At 41.9% G+C, this 18919-nt stretch overlaps 1 protein-coding gene across 1 annotated transcript; it reads right to left on the bottom strand.

Annotated features, from left to right (window-relative positions):
* Nucleotides 1-8878: 8878 nt before the first annotated feature.
* LOC147900409 (uncharacterized) lies at nt 8879-13224 on the bottom strand. Its single transcript, XM_087377276.1, has 4 exons — nt 13025-13224; nt 10886-11699; nt 10588-10789; nt 8879-10481 (listed from the first exon to the last, which is right to left on the bottom strand). The coding sequence occupies exons 1-4, from the start codon at nt 13116-13118 to the stop codon at nt 9135-9137; spliced, it is 2457 nt and encodes an 818-aa protein (XP_087233402.1). The 5' UTR covers nt 13119-13224; the 3' UTR covers nt 8879-9134.
* Nucleotides 13225-18919: the final 5695 nt, after the last annotated feature.

Genomic DNA, 18919 nt, shown 5'->3' with positions numbered 1-18919 from the left:
TGATCCTAGTATTTATGCATTTCGTCTGCTGCCACTAGAAGTAATATGACGTGCATGCATAGAGTAAGCTAGCAGTAAGCTCTATTTATGTTCCATTGGTATTGGCTTAGTTTGGGCTTGCTGCCCCCCATAAACAGGCTGCAATGGACTACCAGATGTACTAAATGGTATGGTGGAAATGGTCTTCTAACCTTCGGCGAGGGCTCCAGGTGCCATCGAGATGGGGGAAGCCGCTGAGGTCATCTCAATGGAGAAAGCATGCCTCCCAGGCCATGATCCCCCATTTGTGAATACCGATGGATCCTCTTCACCTTGGCTAGTATCCCAAGAGAGCCCAACTAGATCCTCTGGGTCAAGGAGCAGTAGTGTGCTATTATCACTAGATCACCGCGTGACAGGTCCCATCTCCCTACATTTGCAATAGCAACATGCCAATAGGTAGGCCTTCATGGGCCAAAAATAAAATAAAAGATGTCTTCCTCCAGTGAAGGCTGGTCTGAAGACGAGATGAGATACTAGTAATGACCTCAATGTGGATTTGTTTGCTCCAACCAAATGGTGCTCCTTGGATGGACTCCAGGTTGAGGCCTCCAATTTGCAGTCGTCTACTGATCCGCGTGGTATATGAAAACAGCTCCACTTCTGCTATCTTGTTAAAGCTTCCCACCCTAAATGGCCAAAACCACTCCCTCAAGGTCCCACTAATCTGTTGAAGCGGATGACCCTCCAGAGCCACAATTGCCATAAGAACTCATTACTACAGGGTGGGGGGTCAATGGCCGAACTCCTTCCCTGTCTCCTAACCACCTTGATCCTCTATTACTCGGTAGAGGCCAAGGCACCATTGTCCTGAGGATTATGGTTTGTCGGATTTGACTCCAACGACGAGTGTCCTCTTGGGCTATGTTGCAGAGAATTGCGAAAGGATTAGCCATGAAGAAAACTCTGAGTGGCAATTTTGTCTTAGTGAATTGGTTGAACTATCGGGGGTGGGGGGGACGGAGATCACACCAAGACATTGGGATGGCTGTGTCAATCTCATTAAGATTGCCTCGAGCCGCCCTCAAATGTGCCACTGCTTGAAGCTACGCCCTTGTCTGGGCGAGGAGGCAGTACCAGGCTCCCAGAAAGTGGGTAGGCCCACTTGTGCAGTTGCCCGACATGTGTCCCTTCTGATCATGGACCCTTGGGTAAGGGTTGACGCTCCAACTCCTCTCTGCATTGTGGCCTAGGGTGAGGCAAGTGTAGATGTGTTGCCACACCCTCATCAAGCTCTGCATCAATGGTGACCCCTTGTTGTTGGGGGAGCCTCTGTGAAGATCCTATCCTTCCATGAGACTGCTACCACTGACCCTTGGTACGAGTGGATGAGACTCTTGGTCCTCCATGAGACTGAATCCGGGCCTTCCATGAGACGGTTACTAAGATTCTGACCTTCTGTGAGACTGCTACCAAAATCCATACTCTTGGTAGCATACTGTTCAAAATCCATGAGTAGGATTGCAAGTGGATGAGACTTGGTAGCAGTCTTCCCTTCAGAAGGCCTAATCACCTTGTCATAGGCCTCTTGTTGCACCCACTTGGCTGATGGCTTCCCAAATGATGTTGTCGTCTAGGATGCTCCTCTTGGATAAAACCGTCTCCATGTCAGGAATGAATTCTGAGAGGTGTAGGCAAGACGTTGGCTAAGATCTTCTATTTCGCCGAATGTCGGGCCGATCGCCTCCCTTTTGGATGAAACAAACCCGTTCGAGGGCAAGAGATTGAGGTAGTTGTTCTGAGTCGAACTGGGTCAAGGCTTGCCCAATAGAATGGAGTAACAAAGAATCTCGGAGTCGAATGGAGCGAGATCATCAATCTCTCTAAGGTCAAACTCGAAATTGTCTAGCCCCCTATGGCCATTGTCGGGAGTACGCAATAATAGACGTTGCTTGAAGCCCACTAGTTTGGACAGTGCAAAGTGTAGACCAGGAGTTGGTATCACTAATCTCTCTTAGGATTCCTTTGAACACTAGGAAAGCATGGAACGAGTTCGAATTGCCAAAGCACAAGATCTAAAAGGTGGCATATCATTGAAAATAAACCACTGCACATAATCAAGGAGATATCACATTCGAGCGCGACCTCATTGCCTATTTGAAGACCGCGAAGGACCAACATTATGAGGTGCAATGTATCTCGAAGATCAAAGCAAGACAGATTTACGACTTGCTTCGTGAGTGCATAGAACGCTAGGTGCTAAGATGGATTACCAACAAAAAGTAGAGAGATACATGGCACACCAATGGGAAATTCAAACCGTGAGGACATGGTTAGAGAATCAATTGGGGGTAACTTTGAACCCCTTGCATGAGGAGACAAGGTTTCGATAGGAAAGGGCGAGGTTGAAAAGAGGACCGAAGCCAATGCCAAGCAACGAAGTGTTCCAAAAAACAAGGCGAAGAACAAGCAAAGTGTTTACTTGCTCTTCATTCAATGGCTTCCTTCATTTGTCACAACATGTAGCACTTGTTCTGATGGAGATGTTTTACTTGGCCATCTGGAAAAGACAGTTTGCCTGGCAATACGGAGAATGCATGTGAATGCAATAGCATGCCCAAATGAACGAACGAATCTGCATGTCGACCATGATTCGGTAATAACATCACGCTGAAAGTGTATCCCTAAAAATAGTGTGCTCGTGAGCCTTATGAAACGTTGCTCTACGTAGAATTGTACATTGATGAGATCATAACCTGCATTCCAGAGTCATGCATTGGAAAAAAGCATCCCAAAGGGAGTCTTGGAATTCAAATGGACACACATTAAGAGCAGTTGCTCTTGTGGGAGAAGTCCGTATTGGCTTTTGGAAGGGTTGAGGAGCTAGTAGAGCAAGGAGGCAGTGGGGTCTTGCGTGGGTCCTTGTGGCAATTAAAAGGAGGTGATCCTTAAGAGTTCTGGCAGTAGAAAGAGATTGACATCAACGAGAAGGTTGGATTTAGAACGTTTGGGATAGCTCACCAAGTGTGACGCTTGGAAATTTTCTTGGGATTATTGCAACTCTATAGATGGTGTGCCAAAAAGCAATAAAAGGCTTGCACATGATAGCACAGAAGAGGTTTAGATTCAAAAACTACACATGCTTGTTTGAGCTACTACTGCCACATGAGAGGAGACCCTATGGACCCTATGGATTGTCATACCATTTAATATAGGTAGCTTGTTACAGTTTTACCAAGGTTGTCATTTTGCTAAAGGCTTCTTTAAGCCTCATGTGGAGAGTTAGTTGCAAGCAAGTGCAAAAATGAGGGCACATGCAAAATGTACATCAGAGGATGCATGCACAAGTGACACAATGGCCTTCCACTCAGACATTGACCATCATCCATCTCTTGCCGTAGGATCAGCATGATTGCATGAGAGTTAGTGGTTCAATATGAACCTACATTGTGGTAACATTTTGCTAGATTTTACATTAAATGGCGCATGTCAAGTAGGAGTGATTGATCAGGGAATGGTGCAAGATGTTTCAAAGGACCATAGAAAAGGTTCCTGAATATGAATGGCAAGCCAAGTGTACAAGGTAGAGCAGGTCCACAAGTGGGAGTACGAGCATGCTTAGAAACTCTAGCGTACTTGAGCTATAGGCTTTTGTGATGTGAGGCAAATACAACTCACAATCTGGTGTGCTTGCACCTGGTTGGATAGTAAGTGAATCATGTTGTTTTTGAAAAAATGCACATGGATGGTTTTCACAGAAGAGTTTGCATGTCCCATCCTTCACTTATTAGCCTAATAAAGGAAAATATTGTGGAGAAGTTGATGGGAATAGCCCCACAGAAAGAAAGATACTACAAGTTATAATTGAAAGTTCTCAATAGGTGTCGGTGTAATGCCATGCAACCCATCAAAGAGATGGATCTTGCCTTTAAGCTTGCAGAGATGGATCTTGCCCTCAATTTGCAAAGTAGTCTATAGGATCTTCTAGACCAAAAAATATATAATGCACTCCCTTTTTTAGCCTCAAATTTTATTGACCACTTATCTCTTACAATGTTGATGAAAACCATGCATCATATTGTATTGCATCGCTTCATATTGGTAGATGCAAATAAACCCTCCTTACATCAGCATCAAGCTAGATCATCGAAGCACTTGGTGAACTAAGCATCCTACGAATGATAGGCGCATAACACCTTATGGAAGTCATTCATGACTCCATATTGGTAGATGCAGATAGACCCTCTGTGTACTTAGGCGTAGTTTCATGTTGGTAGATGCAAAGAAACCCTCCTTGCATAAACTATTGAACTGATCATTGAAGCACTCGGTGACCTAAGAATCTTATGAGTAATAGGTGCGTACTACCTAAATGAAGTCCATGATTCCATGAAACCTCTTCAGGCTTGATGTTTGGCCACTTTGGATCAAGGAGGATCCCCAACTCTCTGTAGTGGACTATGAGTTTTCTCCCACCATTTTCTAAAGAATTTCAATAGTGATCATTATCATCATGGCATCCTTAAAAGACTTTCAATGATGTTGGCCCTATCCTTTCTGTAACATCATCTCACTCATTTATAGTTGCTTTGTCCTAAGCCCAAAAATCCATCTTTGATGTGTCTAAAAGCATATCTCAAACCTAAAATTCTATTTTTGATCAATGATTGTAATGTGTAAAAGTGCATGAAAGAACTTGTCATAGAACGCAACTCTAACAAAATTGGACATCCCTTGGCAGGGATATTGTCTCACGCCATTGTTTTGATCATACAAACTTTACAATTTCATGGGCATCTTGAATAATTTCCTTAACGCACAACGTGTGCTTGTGTCATTTTTTCAACAATAGATTCAAGGTGCGTGTAGCATGTCAATGCATACAATGCCTATTGTCTCTATAGTATTCTACTAGCCTTTTACCACTCTTTGCATTGTCGAAGATGATATACACAACTTTGTATAGGCCTCTCTCCCTTATAGTTTCTGCCAATATACTCACTATGAAAACACTAGACTTTCTTTCATTTTTTGAATCCATGGGCATACGAAAAGACTCTCCTCTTGGTGCTACAATCATCACATTTAATAATGGGTGTGGATTTATAGTTGTCCATCTATTAGAATCAATTGTGTGTCTCAAAAGTGTATATCAAAATGCCATGTTGGTTGAATCATTGAAGTGATGTACTAGAGGGATTTGTGCTCTGACATAAGATTTGTTGTAAGCTCAAGAGCTCTATGGTTCTGGTGAATAAAGATGCATTTTGTTGGAGAGATTTCTCTTGAGTACTTTACTATTGAATTATGAAGCTGTTTTCTTAATGATGACAGACAAAGTCCTACAATGTATCTTCAGCTTTAATTGTTCTTCACTGTTAAAACTAGAATTTGTAGTGGTGTTTTACCATCAACACAAAAGATTTGACTTAGAAGCCACCACTTCATGAAATAACCTATTTGATACAACAAAGATATTCAGTGCATTTAAGTCACCTATTCAATATACCGAAAAATTATCAAATGGTACACCTAGGTTTGCACCATGGTCCAATTGGGAGGAACTAAACATTTTGTGACCTGTGAGGGAAGAAGACGTAGTGCCCAATGCCCATCAAGACAACTATGAGTAGAGACCGCTTGGGCTTGCCTCTACGGATTCCACGGAGGGTGTTAGAACACGAAAAAGGGTTGATGCAATCCCTTAGGAGCACGCAACACGCTCATGACACCTATGGAGGAGGCCGAGAGCCTGATTATGTATATACTAGACTTCATTACTTGAGATCATGGTGCTCATCTTGAAGGAAGGTGTTGAAGATGACCTTCTCAACATCTTTTTATGTGAATAGTGCACAAAAAATAGTGTGCGCTAAAAAGGTACAAGAAGTTATTGGATGGAAACCGAACTCTAACGAGTTTCATGTATATAACACTATTTCTTCTCGTTTTTAAATAGAGATGTGCATTGTGGGCTTCTATGGTATACTATCCCTCATTCTTCCCTCTCTCCTCTCCACTTTCACTAAATAATTGAAGCCAATTACGTTCGAGGAGTGAGGACAAATGCTAGTACGAAAAGAAGCACATGACAAGAAGTATGAGGAGGTCAGAGATGAGAAAGATTTTATTGCATCCAAAAAAGCAAAGGGTAATGGAAAAGACAAAACTAGATAAGGTAAGCCAAAAGAAAAAAGGGATTCTTTTGAGGAGTGGACAATTCTGGTCAAGAGCAAGGGGGGGAAAAAAATGCTATTTCTTTGATTAGCCTAGACAAATGGTGCGTGATTGCAAGAGCAAGAAGGCTAATCAAGGGAGGAAAGAAGAGTCAAAACCAGAGGCATATAATATAGTGATAGAGGGGTCATTATTTTTGGTGGTATACCCATTAGCCTTGAGATTGAATTTATTGACATGTGACAATGCTCATCTCTTATATTGAGTGGTTGAGGGATCCGGATTCCTTTTTTAATGGTGAAGGTTGCTTGGATAACATTGAGAATAATGCCATGTGCATCGAGAGGGATGAGAATGAGAGAAGCCACTCATAGGCGGAATGTGAATCAATTACTGATGACACTGGCTGGAGCTCAAAGATTCATGAAGATGTTGACCAAGTGGGTACTCCTAGGAGGTTCCTAACGTGAAACCAAGATGTTTTCTCTCTGTACATTAGTGTTGAAATCAATTGCATGCTTTGCTCACAGTGTTTGTTGATTGAAGTATAAATCCTTTTGCATAGACGGGAGAGTTCTCAAGGCAAAGGCATTTGGAGCCTCCAACTTGTCTTTTGAAGATATTAGTGACATGGACTGCATGGAGATGATGATGTTGATAGGAGCCATCTACATGGAAGACCTTCCAAAGCAGATCATGGCATGTTGTTGGACAAGTATGTTGGTGACAGAGTTAAAGATTGTGTTGGAGACAAGAGGCCAAGAAAACAAGAGAAAGAACATGTAACCTTGCTGATAGACCAATGGGTTAAACTTGAGTAGAGCTCAATGCTATCTTGGTTCCAAAGGCAACTAGGAGATGTTCCAAGGTTTATGAAAGGAAGCCAATTTGTGGGGATCTATGGGAAGGAGATAGGAGGATCTCACTTTACCACTTTTGCAGATCAAAATTATGAAGCATTAGATGAGGTAGAAGCTCAACCACAAATGGTAGCATGGATGGGGGACCAATGGCCCTAGTCTTTGCAAGCAAGTTTCGTAAAGCTAACCATTGCTGCAAGTTTAAGCTCACCTGAGACTGATTGTCCATACATAGTAAGAACGAGTACTGAACCCGTGTTTTACACGAGCAAAGATGCATGACCATCCTCAACCACTTCCCATTTGAAGGTGGATCTTTGATTCTTAAATTTTGGCTAAGTCTTAACCCATGGCTCTGAGACCTTCCATCTCCTCCTCTCATTCCATTAACCTTCCATCTCCTCCTCCATCCCGAACCATCCTCAACCACTCCCCATTTGAAGGTGGATCTTTGATTCTTAAATTTTGGCTAAGTCTTAACCCATGGCTCTGAGACTTTCCATCTCCTCCTTTCATTCCATTAACCTTCCATCTCCTTCTTCATCCCGAAGGTGACCTTCCATCTCCTCCATTCCATTGACCACCTATCTCCTCCTTGCTCCTAAAGCTGCCTCTTGTCTTTCCACCTCCTTTCCAAAGCCTGCCTCTTGTCTTTCCACCGCCTCCCCCCTCCAAGCCTCCATCCAAGAGCTCCCTCTTTGTGATACGTAGCATGCTCCTCTCCTCCAAGCTGCCACGTGCCCTCTCCTTTTTTTTTTGGGTGTACGTGGTTAATAGGTTAAAGATTCTGGCTGTTTATTATGCTGAAAATCTATGTTTGCATGATTTCTGTACACACGTCAAGAAAATGAGCAAGAGTAATTCTTGCAAAATCCCACTACGCTGGTTAGGTTGTACAAGCTTGCCACATTCGTTTTTTACCACCTTGACCCCTACAGATAATTTGACAAATGCTTCCATGCATTCACTGCCAGCACTCGCGAAATCTCCTTGCTTGGCCAGTGCGTATCCATCAATACATGCACACCTATATTTAATGAGTTTTACAATCAAGGTCAATTAAGACAAACAATCTTTTCGTTCACTGCTCTGACAAAATGCACCCCCTTCGCTTTGGCTTTCTCACAAGTCTACATCAAAATTCTGATATTATTTGATCCTTTTAATCAGGGATCGAAACATGATGTCACTGATCTTTCCAAATGCTAAATAATGAACCAAGGTCGATTTAAACTCCAGATTGTTACAAAGCAAAATGATTGGTAAAACACGTCAATGTCATCCTACTTTGTTGACCAATTAAGCACTCTGATAATTGCAAATGAATTACCCACCTCCTGCATCTAAGGGACCTACACAAGATCTGTTTCAAGATCACATGAAAAACTGACTCACCGGCCTTTAAAATCTCACATTTTGCCTTACCATATGCAAATTCATCCCTTCTCTGCACATTTATCTAACGCAAATAAACATTATTTCACCCAGGATCTCATTCAATGCAAAGTTACCCAATAGCAGGTCCAAATGCTATTTTGTGAATTTGAGCTCGGCCTCGCATGATTTTGGGGCAATAAGGTCAGCCTGCCTTCTTTGATGAATCTGAGGCAATTATTAACTACCACATTTGATACTATGCTGATGAGAGGGAACCCCAATTTAAGGCAGCACCGCTGCTGATAGTGTCTCATGTAAACTGGTAAAACTGGCACGTCTCTGTATTGGCACTACTTAATAATCAAATATACAGAATAAGCCACGCCAATCTCAGTATTTGTAGTAAACTAGAGAGAGAATGTGTCCATGATCACACCTTGGAGACCTTGACAAACCAATCTGTGGCCTTTCCAAACACTTAAATCACTACAGAATTTGTGGGGGACTATTCTAGCACACGCACAACATATGACAATCTCAGAAGCAGCAATCGCTTGAAGTCACATCATTTAAAGACACAAATAATGGGAGCTCAACAATTACATGATTCATTGCGAACGTTGACTACAATAACATATGACAAATTAGCACTGGAACTGGAAACACCAGCTAAATTACCTGACTATTACACTACAAGATCCAAAAGTTTGTATGAAATAATCCTCCCTGAAAAAAAGGAAACTACTTATCACACGTTGATGCCCCTGGATAACCCTGAAATATTTGGAACACACAATTCTTAAAAGTCCCACCCCTCATAAAGGAGGATGGAACAACACCAAAGGTTTTATGTGAACCCAAAGCTGAACTGCCATCCTGCCAGCTCGCTTCAATGGACTTCACAACATCCTCTTCACCACCACTGAAAGCATTGGAAATATTACCAAATGGCTTCACCTGAACACTGCCAGGAGAACCCTGGAAAAATTGGAAAACACAATTCTTAAAGGTCCCACCACTCATAAGCGATGCAGGAACACTCCCAAAAGCCTTCTGCAAGCCCAAAACCGAAGAGCCATCTGGCCAGCTCTCTTCAGTTGACTTCATAACACCCTCTTCACCACCACTTAGAGCATCAGACATATTAACAAATGGCTTCACCTGAACACTTCCAACAGCCCCAGATGGAACACTAACTCCAGCAAAAATACCACTGCGATCAGATGCCACATGAACTCCGGCAGAGATGTCAGCACCAGAAACTGAAACTCCTGAAGAATGACTGACTCCAGACGGTGATACTCCACCACCACTAGAAATACCAGAAAGAACGTTCCCTGTTCCACAAAGAGGAACATTTGAGACGCCGGAAGCTCCAACTGAACACTTAGCAGAAGAAGATGATCCCTCAATTTTAGTGCACTTAGGCTGAACAGTCTCCCCAGCACTGAATGCATCAGAATTATTCACAACTGGCTTCATCTGACCACTTCCACTAGGCCAAGTACCCTCCTTAGGGGCAGTAATCTCCGCACCACTACTGAAAGCATCAGAAAAATTAAATAATGGCTTTGACAGAATACCTGCAGCATGACCAGAGGGAACACTGACGCCAGCACAAATACCATTGCGGTCAGATGGCACATGAAGTCCGGCAGACACATCAGCACCAGAAACTGAGACTCCAGAAAAAATCCCTGAACAAGGACTAACTCCAGACAAACAAGAAAATCCTGAGGATCCTGCACAAACGTTGCCAGCTCTACAAACAGCAACATTTGAAGCACCTGCAGCTCCATCTGAGCACTTTACGGAAGAAGATGAACCTTCAACCTTAGAGCAAGTGCGATGAATCCTCTCATTCAGAACACCAGTAAATATTCTGAGTCTTCCACAACCGTCATAAGGATTCACTGCAACTGATGGGGTAGTAGCCACCTTCACAGCAGTACTTGCATCAGTTGCAGCAGTAGTACGAAGACTCTTGCTAGTATATCTTCCATGTTGACCACCACCAACAGAGTCCAGCATTGTCCTTACTAACATACTCAAGCCTTTCGCACTTGCCCGATTTCTGTTATACCAGACCTGTAATACCACCAAAAAAAGAATGACAAATCAAAACAATACAGGACACAAGATGAGAGTAGGAACAAAACATAAAACAGAATGATAATGACACAACACAACGTACCGCAGTCCGAGGATTGTCGATAGGCTGTAAAAACACATAGAACAGATTGATGTCACCAGTTACAGGATTTGGTAAGTGCTTAATCAATTGATCATAAGTCAAAAGTACATCTGCTTCACGACAGCAAACAGAACGCCTTGCTTGTTCTTGTTGACGACCCCGCATATTTCCCTTATGATTCTTGCTTGGATTCTCATTGTACCTGCAAAAGTTTATAAACAAAGTTAATTTTAAAGAAAAGACAGAAAACAAAACTAACCATAACCAGAGACGAAAAAGAACATAATATAACACTTACTCAAGAAATTCTCCCAAAGCATCACTCCCACGAAGAAACTCCACTCGCTGAACATTATGCAACTCCATGCCACCACGAAGAGGAAAACGAGATAAACAATAAAATGCAAATCTTCTTTGCAATCCCCGAGGGTGAAAAATGCTGAAATCAATATCACTCAGAACTTTTTTCTCGTCACTTACACCCAAAACATCAGCTTTAAGCCTCCTCTTGGAACCAGACGCCTTCACAGACCGATTCATGGCTGCTGCTAATGCATTCTGAGCACCCTTAAACACAGAGTTCTTAAAGATGTCAAATGGCACTTCCAAACAGCCAGTGGCAGCCATTCTCCGCTCCTGCTCCTGACGAATCATTCTGCCGTAACATCTGTACATAGCTGTAAGAGACGAACCCGGAAAAGACTCCCCATCTAATTTCACGACTTGCAACAAAAATTTCTCGAGCATGCCACTAAAATCTCGTAAATCCAACTTCTCAATTCTGACTGAACAGTCTAAACCATTAGACTTCCTCCATAGATCAAATCGTTTGCGTGCCCATTCATCCTTTGCCTTGCTGCGGTTATGATTTTCTTCGCAGCCCTCTTTCTGTAAAGTAGGGTCAACGCTGGTACAAGGGACCCCGACAGAACCAGAACCTCCTTCACCACCAACCTCCAAACCCACGGACGAAGAGACCTCAACAGAGACATCACCCACGTCTCCAGAACCTGCTTCACCTCCCACATTTGAGCTGCCACCATGGTCCAAAACCAAACCAGAAGACGCAGCACCACCCAAAGAATCCTCAGCAACAGCAGCATCCCCATCATCTGGAGCATCAGATCACTTAGAATAGCACCAGCAAAGAACAAAACTACAAGATGCGACACCCACAACAGACCACTCCCATGCAAGCCTCCACAGTCATAAAATAACTTCCAAATCAACAACAAAAATGACCCAGTATTGAAGAACTGAACCACTAGCAACAGAATCCAACCATTTAATTTTCCCACTCATATTTGGTAACTACATAGGTCCAATATGAATCATTATACCCAACCAATCTTACATTGTTGCAATTTATATGTACTATTTATACAAGTGCCCATGGGCACTGGCTCCTAGGGTAAAGCAAGTGCTTTTGGATGTAAAAGAGAAAGCAAATGATTTTTAAAGGGTGTTGGGCTCCTAAAAGGCAAAATTTGTAGAATAATCTCCATAAATGGCAATTTGAACAAACAACTTAATCATATGGAAATTCATAAAAGCGTTTCAATCCTCCACTATAGCACTGCCTCTAAGGAGGCAGTGTAATAAAAGAATATGGAAATTGTTGAGGGCATTGCTTGCAGACTTCAGTTTACATATTTTCCCAAGAGAAAAAAGCCTTTAGCTATAGCTATCTTTAACTCTCTTGGTCTATTTGTAGAAAGGCTTTCTTAACAGTGCGCCCCCCCCCTCTCCCTTCCCCCCCCCTCTCTCTCTCTCTCTCAAAACCGCCCCCTACACACACCAAGTGGCCACACTTTTCTCTTTGCCTATACGTGGCAGCAAGCGTGACTCGCCGAGGGACCAGTATAGGTTACACATGCATTGTAAGCTGTCTGCACCAAGATAAGGTCGACCCGTTCCCAATTTTTGCCTCTGTCCACCTAATAATTTTGTAAAGCAGTAGTAGACACCCAACCTGATGGCCATGTACGCAGCTTCCGATGACAAAGAGTTGGCCTCTCAGACCAGAGCTCCTAAAATTTTCTGATGGGTAAGATAGCCCCCCTCTACATAGCCACAGTTTTAGCAATCCTCTTTTGGCGCCTGCCTTACGACGGCCTAAGCTCCGCCACACTCTTGGACATTACAAATCGTTGGCTGGATTGGTGAAAAGACAGCGGTGGCAGAGCGCTGGATAGTACGGTCTTGTCCCGCGTGGCATGCCAGAGATAGACGCGTTGCCCGGTCTGTGATCGGATAGCTTTTGATGGTCGTAAAAAAATCGACGATCGGTTTTGGCAACTGACGGACTGAAAGTTTGGGAGCGGGGCGCAAAACGAATTCTTTGCGGAGGAAATTGACATGCAGCATTTATGGTATGTGCAAAGCGATGAAAGATCCAAGGGGGGTTCTTGAAAAGGGGGGAATTTTTGAGGGTTACCAGAGGGGGAACGGGGATGGTGGTGAGAGCACTCCTCGTCTGCGTCGTCGTCATCGGTGGAGGAACCGTAGCTGGCAGCGTGCAAAGCTTCCATGGCTGATGAAGAAGAAGAAGATGAAGAAAGAGGATGGGAAGTGAGAGGCCGGTGGCTGTTACGCAGGGGATTCCCGTCTCCCCCTTTGCCCTTCTTCACCCTCAGAACAGTTTCCCCCCTGGAATGCTGAGATGGTTCGCGCTCATTCGCCGTTTGACGCTTTAGTTAGTTGCGACGTGACGTTCTACAGAACATAGAATGGCCGCCCTCTCACCCCTTTCCCCCTTTGCCGTTCTCGCTCCCCCCCCCCTCCCCATAATGGTCGCCCCCATGCTCCTTGCTTCATCGTGTGCTTCCTCGCCTCACTCGCATCCTCCACTTAACCTTGGTAGCACCGGAATTCTCACCATTTGTGGTCGCCTCCCGAGAGATTGACAGTTTCTCTTCACCAGACTCATGTTTTCGAGGCTACCACATCAGGCCTTTTTGGCCATGTTTGCCCATGATTTTTAGCAGCTCTGCTTATCTCTGACAATGAATAGGAAACATCTCTTTTGATTTCTCGTGCAACCCCCATTCGAAACAACAAGAACTATGCAAGGATTCCACGTCCACTCCCACACACTTGCACACGTGCATGGCCACACACATGTGCACATGCTTGCACACACGAACTTTCATGCATATGCGCACGCGCGCGTGCACACACACACACATGCGTGTGTCTGCATGCATGCACTCAAGCACACGCATATGCACTTTTTTTTTGGGGGGGTGAAACACGTGTACACACACACACACACACAAAAGTTTGATAGCTTGTAAGAATGGGCAAATAAAGTGCCATAATGCATATAAGCACTTTCATAGTGAAAGAATAGCCACCCAATGAAAGGTGGAAACATTGTAACCCAAGACATTAGCCTATAAGCTTGAGCAATTCAAATATTATTTTTTGTCCTTCAAATTGTGAAGTGATAGCTTGAAGGTGAGTGCTTTACTATATTAGGAAGAATGAGAGCAAGCAAAAATGAGGATGAGGATTGTTGAAATCTTACACCACAAGAAGAGGTTGTTGAGATCTTACACCATCTTAGGAAAAATGAGAGCAAACAAAAACAAGGAAGAGGATTGTTGAAATCTTACGCTGCAAGAAGAGATTTGTTGTTGAGATTTCACTTTGAGAGAGGGCTTGGATGCATGGGGATAGTTGGAGGGCTTTTGGGAGATAATTGGGCTATTTGGAGGACTTTTAGAGAATTTCCATTGTTTGAAGGGAAAATTTGTTCTAGATTAGAGGCCAACCAAGGTTAGGGCACCCCACCCAAAAAGTATGTGGAGACCTACAAATGCCACAAGTGGTGGGGACAAGAGGGAGGGGAAATGAGGATAAGTCTATCACAATGAGGGGCTATTGCGATTTCCTCCTAATATCAAATCTAAAAGAGTTTAAGGTGGTTTTAGTCTTTTGAAGCTATTTGTTTGACTTTTGCTTAATTGGGGTATTCCACGTTTTCACTTAAGGCATCAATTGAATTTCTCCATTGAAAATAAAAGTCATTTCAATTACCTTTCTCCTTAGGTTAAGTTATACATATGGAATACTCGTTGAGAGTGAGGGTCTTTAGAATAGCTAGATGGGAAGTTTAGATGAGTAAATTAATAGAGGAAATAGGTGAAGCCATATGAAGAAAATATGAATAGATACATAAGAATGAGATGTACTTGATTTAAGCTAATGTTAAAGGTATAGCTTCAAAGCTTCATGCAAGGGGGATTTGAACTCAAGGGATCACATTTTGTACGCTCAAGGTCTTACCACTAGGCTTAATGAAGATGTTGTAAGAGAGTTAGAGTATGAATATGATAAGATACAGTGGCTTCCTCATTAATCACTGTCCTCTTTTTCCCTCCCTTTGCCTTTCCACTCCTTCCTACCTCATTTTTCACTAGTTAAGGCATTTTTGAATTCTTTTGAGTTGGGGGGCACCTATTCTTCCCTTACAAAAAAAAAGTTCAATATGATGAGTTTGTTGTGAGTGGTGAGATAATATGATTTCGAGGAGATGGTCCATCAAACCTCTTTGGTGTGTCTGAAATTCATGTACATACAACTCGAGATTTAGCATAAGTATTCTCGTATGGCAAAAAAAAAGCTTTATTAATTATTAATAATATTATTGCACAATAAAAGGGAAAATCTAAAAAAGAAAAGGAAATTACAAGGAAGCTTTATCTTGATAGGCTAGAGCATATGCAAGGCTATGTATTCTAACTCTTTATATATTGCTCACATGATCTTAGAAGTTACAATATTCCTTCTCTTACAACATGCGTACCTTTGATATCTATGCGTATTTTTAACATGATTTAGAGGTTACTATATTCCTTCTCTTACAACATGCTTACTCTTGACATCAATCACACATAGATAGGATTATTGACACCAGTCTTTCCAAAAAAGACTAACTTTTGTTGTTTTGTGTTGGATGGCTAGTACTAGGTCTAAAGCTTGTCAATACAAGCATTATTACTCATTTTTGGTTTTTTAGCTAGATGTAATAGTTACAAAATTTTCAATAAAGAATTCTGTTCTTACCATATTCCTTTAACAATACCTATCTCTAGAGAAAAGATGGTGTTATGTTGTTACCTTTTAATTTGCATGATAGAAAATAAGAATTAAATCAAGAATTCAAATGAGTGAATAAGACTAAGACAAAAGAAATGTAAAAAAATAAAAAATATGCTCTTGGGAGGTCACCCATTAAGCTATGTATGTGTTTTGTGAAGGCTCAATATGCTATTTATCTCTAATTCATTCAGTCTTGATGGATGACATCCATCAAGCTAGAGAGAAGAAATCCCCACAATGTCATGCAATGAGGTAGAGCTAAATAGCTTGGAAAAGGATGTATACATTGCGATTTCTACATATTGGATTGATGTTCTTAGGAGATCGGCCTCCCAAATTTTCTATAGAATATAACATACAATTGAGTCTTTAGATAATAGAAACTGAGAAATAAATTAGGATCCAAAAATACTGACCTAGACTAAGGTAAATGTAACTTTTAAAGATTAAAACTATGTTCCCAAGAGTTGCCCCATCAAGTCTTAGCATCCAATATACCTATACTTATTTCAATATTAACAAAGGGATTCCATCCACATAGAGTGGCGAAAGGAAAAGAAATTCCCACATGCTATGAAACAAATACAAATAGCTCGGATAGGGATAAAGATAAATGCAATTAAAAAAAATCAAAACTATGCTCTTGGGACGTCCTCCATTCCAATTTTGTCCAAGACTACATACGCTTAAAGTTTTTCTTCTAAAAGGTATAGTCCTTCCTTAAACATAATCTTCATGCTTTTTCTAGAAAATTTCCCTAGCTTTGAAGCTCTAGTGTTCGAGAAAAAGCTTCTTGTTACAACAAATTTGAAATCTTAACCAAAAATCAACTTGCAATATAAATAAAAAGTCTAAAATTCTAATCTACTGGTTTCCCATTGACTACTACAATCCAACCAACAAATTTGAAATTTTAACCAGTGTGATGAAGCTTAGCCTCTCTTTTCCCAAACCTTGCGTTGAACCCCAACTTTCAGCTTGTCTTCCTCCCTAGCTCGCTCATCAAGGCCAAACTTTCCTGTCTCTGCTACCCTCTCCCCCTCTTTGTGGATGACATCCCTTGGTTTTCTCTTTATTAGTGCTTGTTTTCCCAGAGACCACCTATGAAAAAGGAGTGCCTAAGTGAGCTATTCTTCTAGCTTCATCCTTGAGAAATGATAGCCTAAAATGGGCAACCATGCTGGAAATTCATAAAGGCTTATTTTTGTGCATGAAACTTTACTAAATGGCACAAAAAACATGAAATTCTCTAAATCATGTCTTGACATTCAATGTTATCTGCTACATGATCCAATTTAGATTTGTCAATCAAAAGATATAGGGTGTCAAAGTTTGGCTGTTTTTGGTGAACAACGTAGATTCCTTAAAAAAAAAGAATATCGTGGGTACTCATGTTTTTTTCCCAAAGTTAACCCAAATGAGCACATTTTTAACATTTGAGTTAAAAAGAACATTGCTCTCGACATACGTCTCTCACCTCTCATGATTGAGGCACGATTCACAGAATCTTGCGATCGGTTGGCCTGCCAATTAATGGACCTCTCTCCTCTATCAATCCTCTCTCTCTCTCTCTCTCTGCATTGTTTGTCACATTGTCTCTCTCAATTTGCCTCTCTCCCTCTCCATGAGCTCCTTTCCCCTCTCAACCAAACCTACCTTTCTTCCTCACTATTCTTGCCTTCATCCGTCAGGCCTCATTTCTTGTTCTCTTTACCTTTCCAATAGCTTCATTTTCTATTCAATCTGCCTCTCTATGTAGTCTCGATGGTGACTCACGTGTTGTGGGAATCTTGAAGGAATGCCAATGGAGCCTCCACTTGGTTCCACATTGGCTTTTGCTTCTACTTCTACTTCAACTTCTTCTCGTACTTTTGCTTCTAAAAGGGCTCTTTTTTTTGTTGGGGACATGATTCTCAATATGGATCTAAAGGAAGAAGCAATCTGGTACTTTAGAGTCTCTTTAGGATTAGATGAAAGACGTCATTATATTGCATGATTAGGTGAGAACGTTTGGAGGGACAATTGGTTGACATGTAGGCAATAAGGGTGGCTAAAGTCTGATAGGTGGTCTAGAAGAGGAAGAGTCTCATGCGGCAACACTCACCCACCAAGGTGCTTCTCTTAGTGACAAGCTAATGGGAGTGACTTCTTAGCTAATGAAGCTAGACTAGCAAGCAACACAAGCCACAACCCCGACAGTAGAGTCTTGCGATAGATTTTCAAAGACAAATGACAGATATCTCTTGATAAGTAGAGGACTAACCTTGTAGCACAATGAAGAATTTCAAAAGGTTCAAAAGTTGATGGATGCCTTTAGCAGCACCGCCCTATTGGTGATTACCTAGGCTCAATTGGAGCCCTTCCCTAATGAGCTGGAGAAAGTTGAGGTATACCAGTTTTGTCCATTAGTAAGGTGGACAGTTTTGAAATTTCTTATGTGTACAAATTTGCGAGGAGGTCACTAAGGCCTTGGAGATGTAAAGCATGCCTTTTTTTGACTACCAATGGTGGAGCCCTATAAGGCAACAAGAGCAAGTCACTAAGGGATCTAGATTCAAATGGTGCCAGTGGTTCTATAGTGCATGATTCTTTCAAGTTTGCCATAAAGAAGGGCACAATGGAAATGGAGCTAGTGGGTGATATGCTCAAAAAGATAATTTTTAAAACCCATGCTACTATTGATGTGGCTCATACTTTGGTTTTGGGACTGGCACTGCATGGTTGGCCATTGCAACTTGCATGCTTCCAATGTTGTTTTAGATTAGTCTCCCAAAGAGTAAGTTTGTATAGGGATTATTGATTGGGACTATGCCCTTGACTTAAGTGAGAAAAGATGTCCCTTGATTGTACCCAAGAAATGTGTAGAGTCAAAAGCTAACTACCAAGCTTGTGTTAAAAAAATATAGGACTTGTTTTGTCCTTGTGGCTCATCTTGGAGCTCTTGGATCTATTGGTGCTTTCTTAGTACTAGGGTCTTAGCATGGGAAGGTGACACAAAAAGCACTATCCGGGACAATGTGCTTTCAGCACAAAACAAATGAAAACATATTGTTTAAATATTAACGTAATAACAATATTTTGAAAGGCAGTTACAAGATTTTGCCAAGCCGTTATGCAGTTGAGGGACGTGGGTAGTGGGAGGGGTAATCTGTATTTTCCGCCATCCCTCCCTAGCTTCTCTCGACGTTCCCAAAGATGCCTATGCTCTCTATCTTTCATGTGTATG

Source organism: Dipteris shenzhenensis, chromosome 7 (assembly GCF_047967505.1).
Source record: "Dipteris shenzhenensis isolate YYH24624 ecotype China chromosome 7, Dip_SZ_1.0, whole genome shotgun sequence".
Taxonomy (NCBI): Eukaryota; Viridiplantae; Streptophyta; class Polypodiopsida; order Gleicheniales; family Dipteridaceae; genus Dipteris; species Dipteris shenzhenensis.
Note: the sequence above shows the minus strand (reverse complement) of the source record. Positions and strands in the feature narration are given on the sequence as shown.

Bases quoted from the DNA above. Each gene is read 5' to 3' on its own strand.
- LOC147900409 (XM_087377276.1), bottom strand. From the start codon at position 13,118: ATGGAAGCTTTGCACGCTGCCAGCTACGGTTCCTCCACCGATGACGAC. The intron at 10,790-10,885 runs GTAAGTGTTATA...AAACTTTTGCAG, and splicing joins GCTTTGGGAGAATTTCTTGA to GTACAATGAGAATCCAAGCA. The intron at 10,482-10,587 runs GTACGTTGTGTT...GTGGTATTACAG, and splicing joins TCGACAATCCTCGGACTGCG to GTCTGGTATAACAGAAATCG.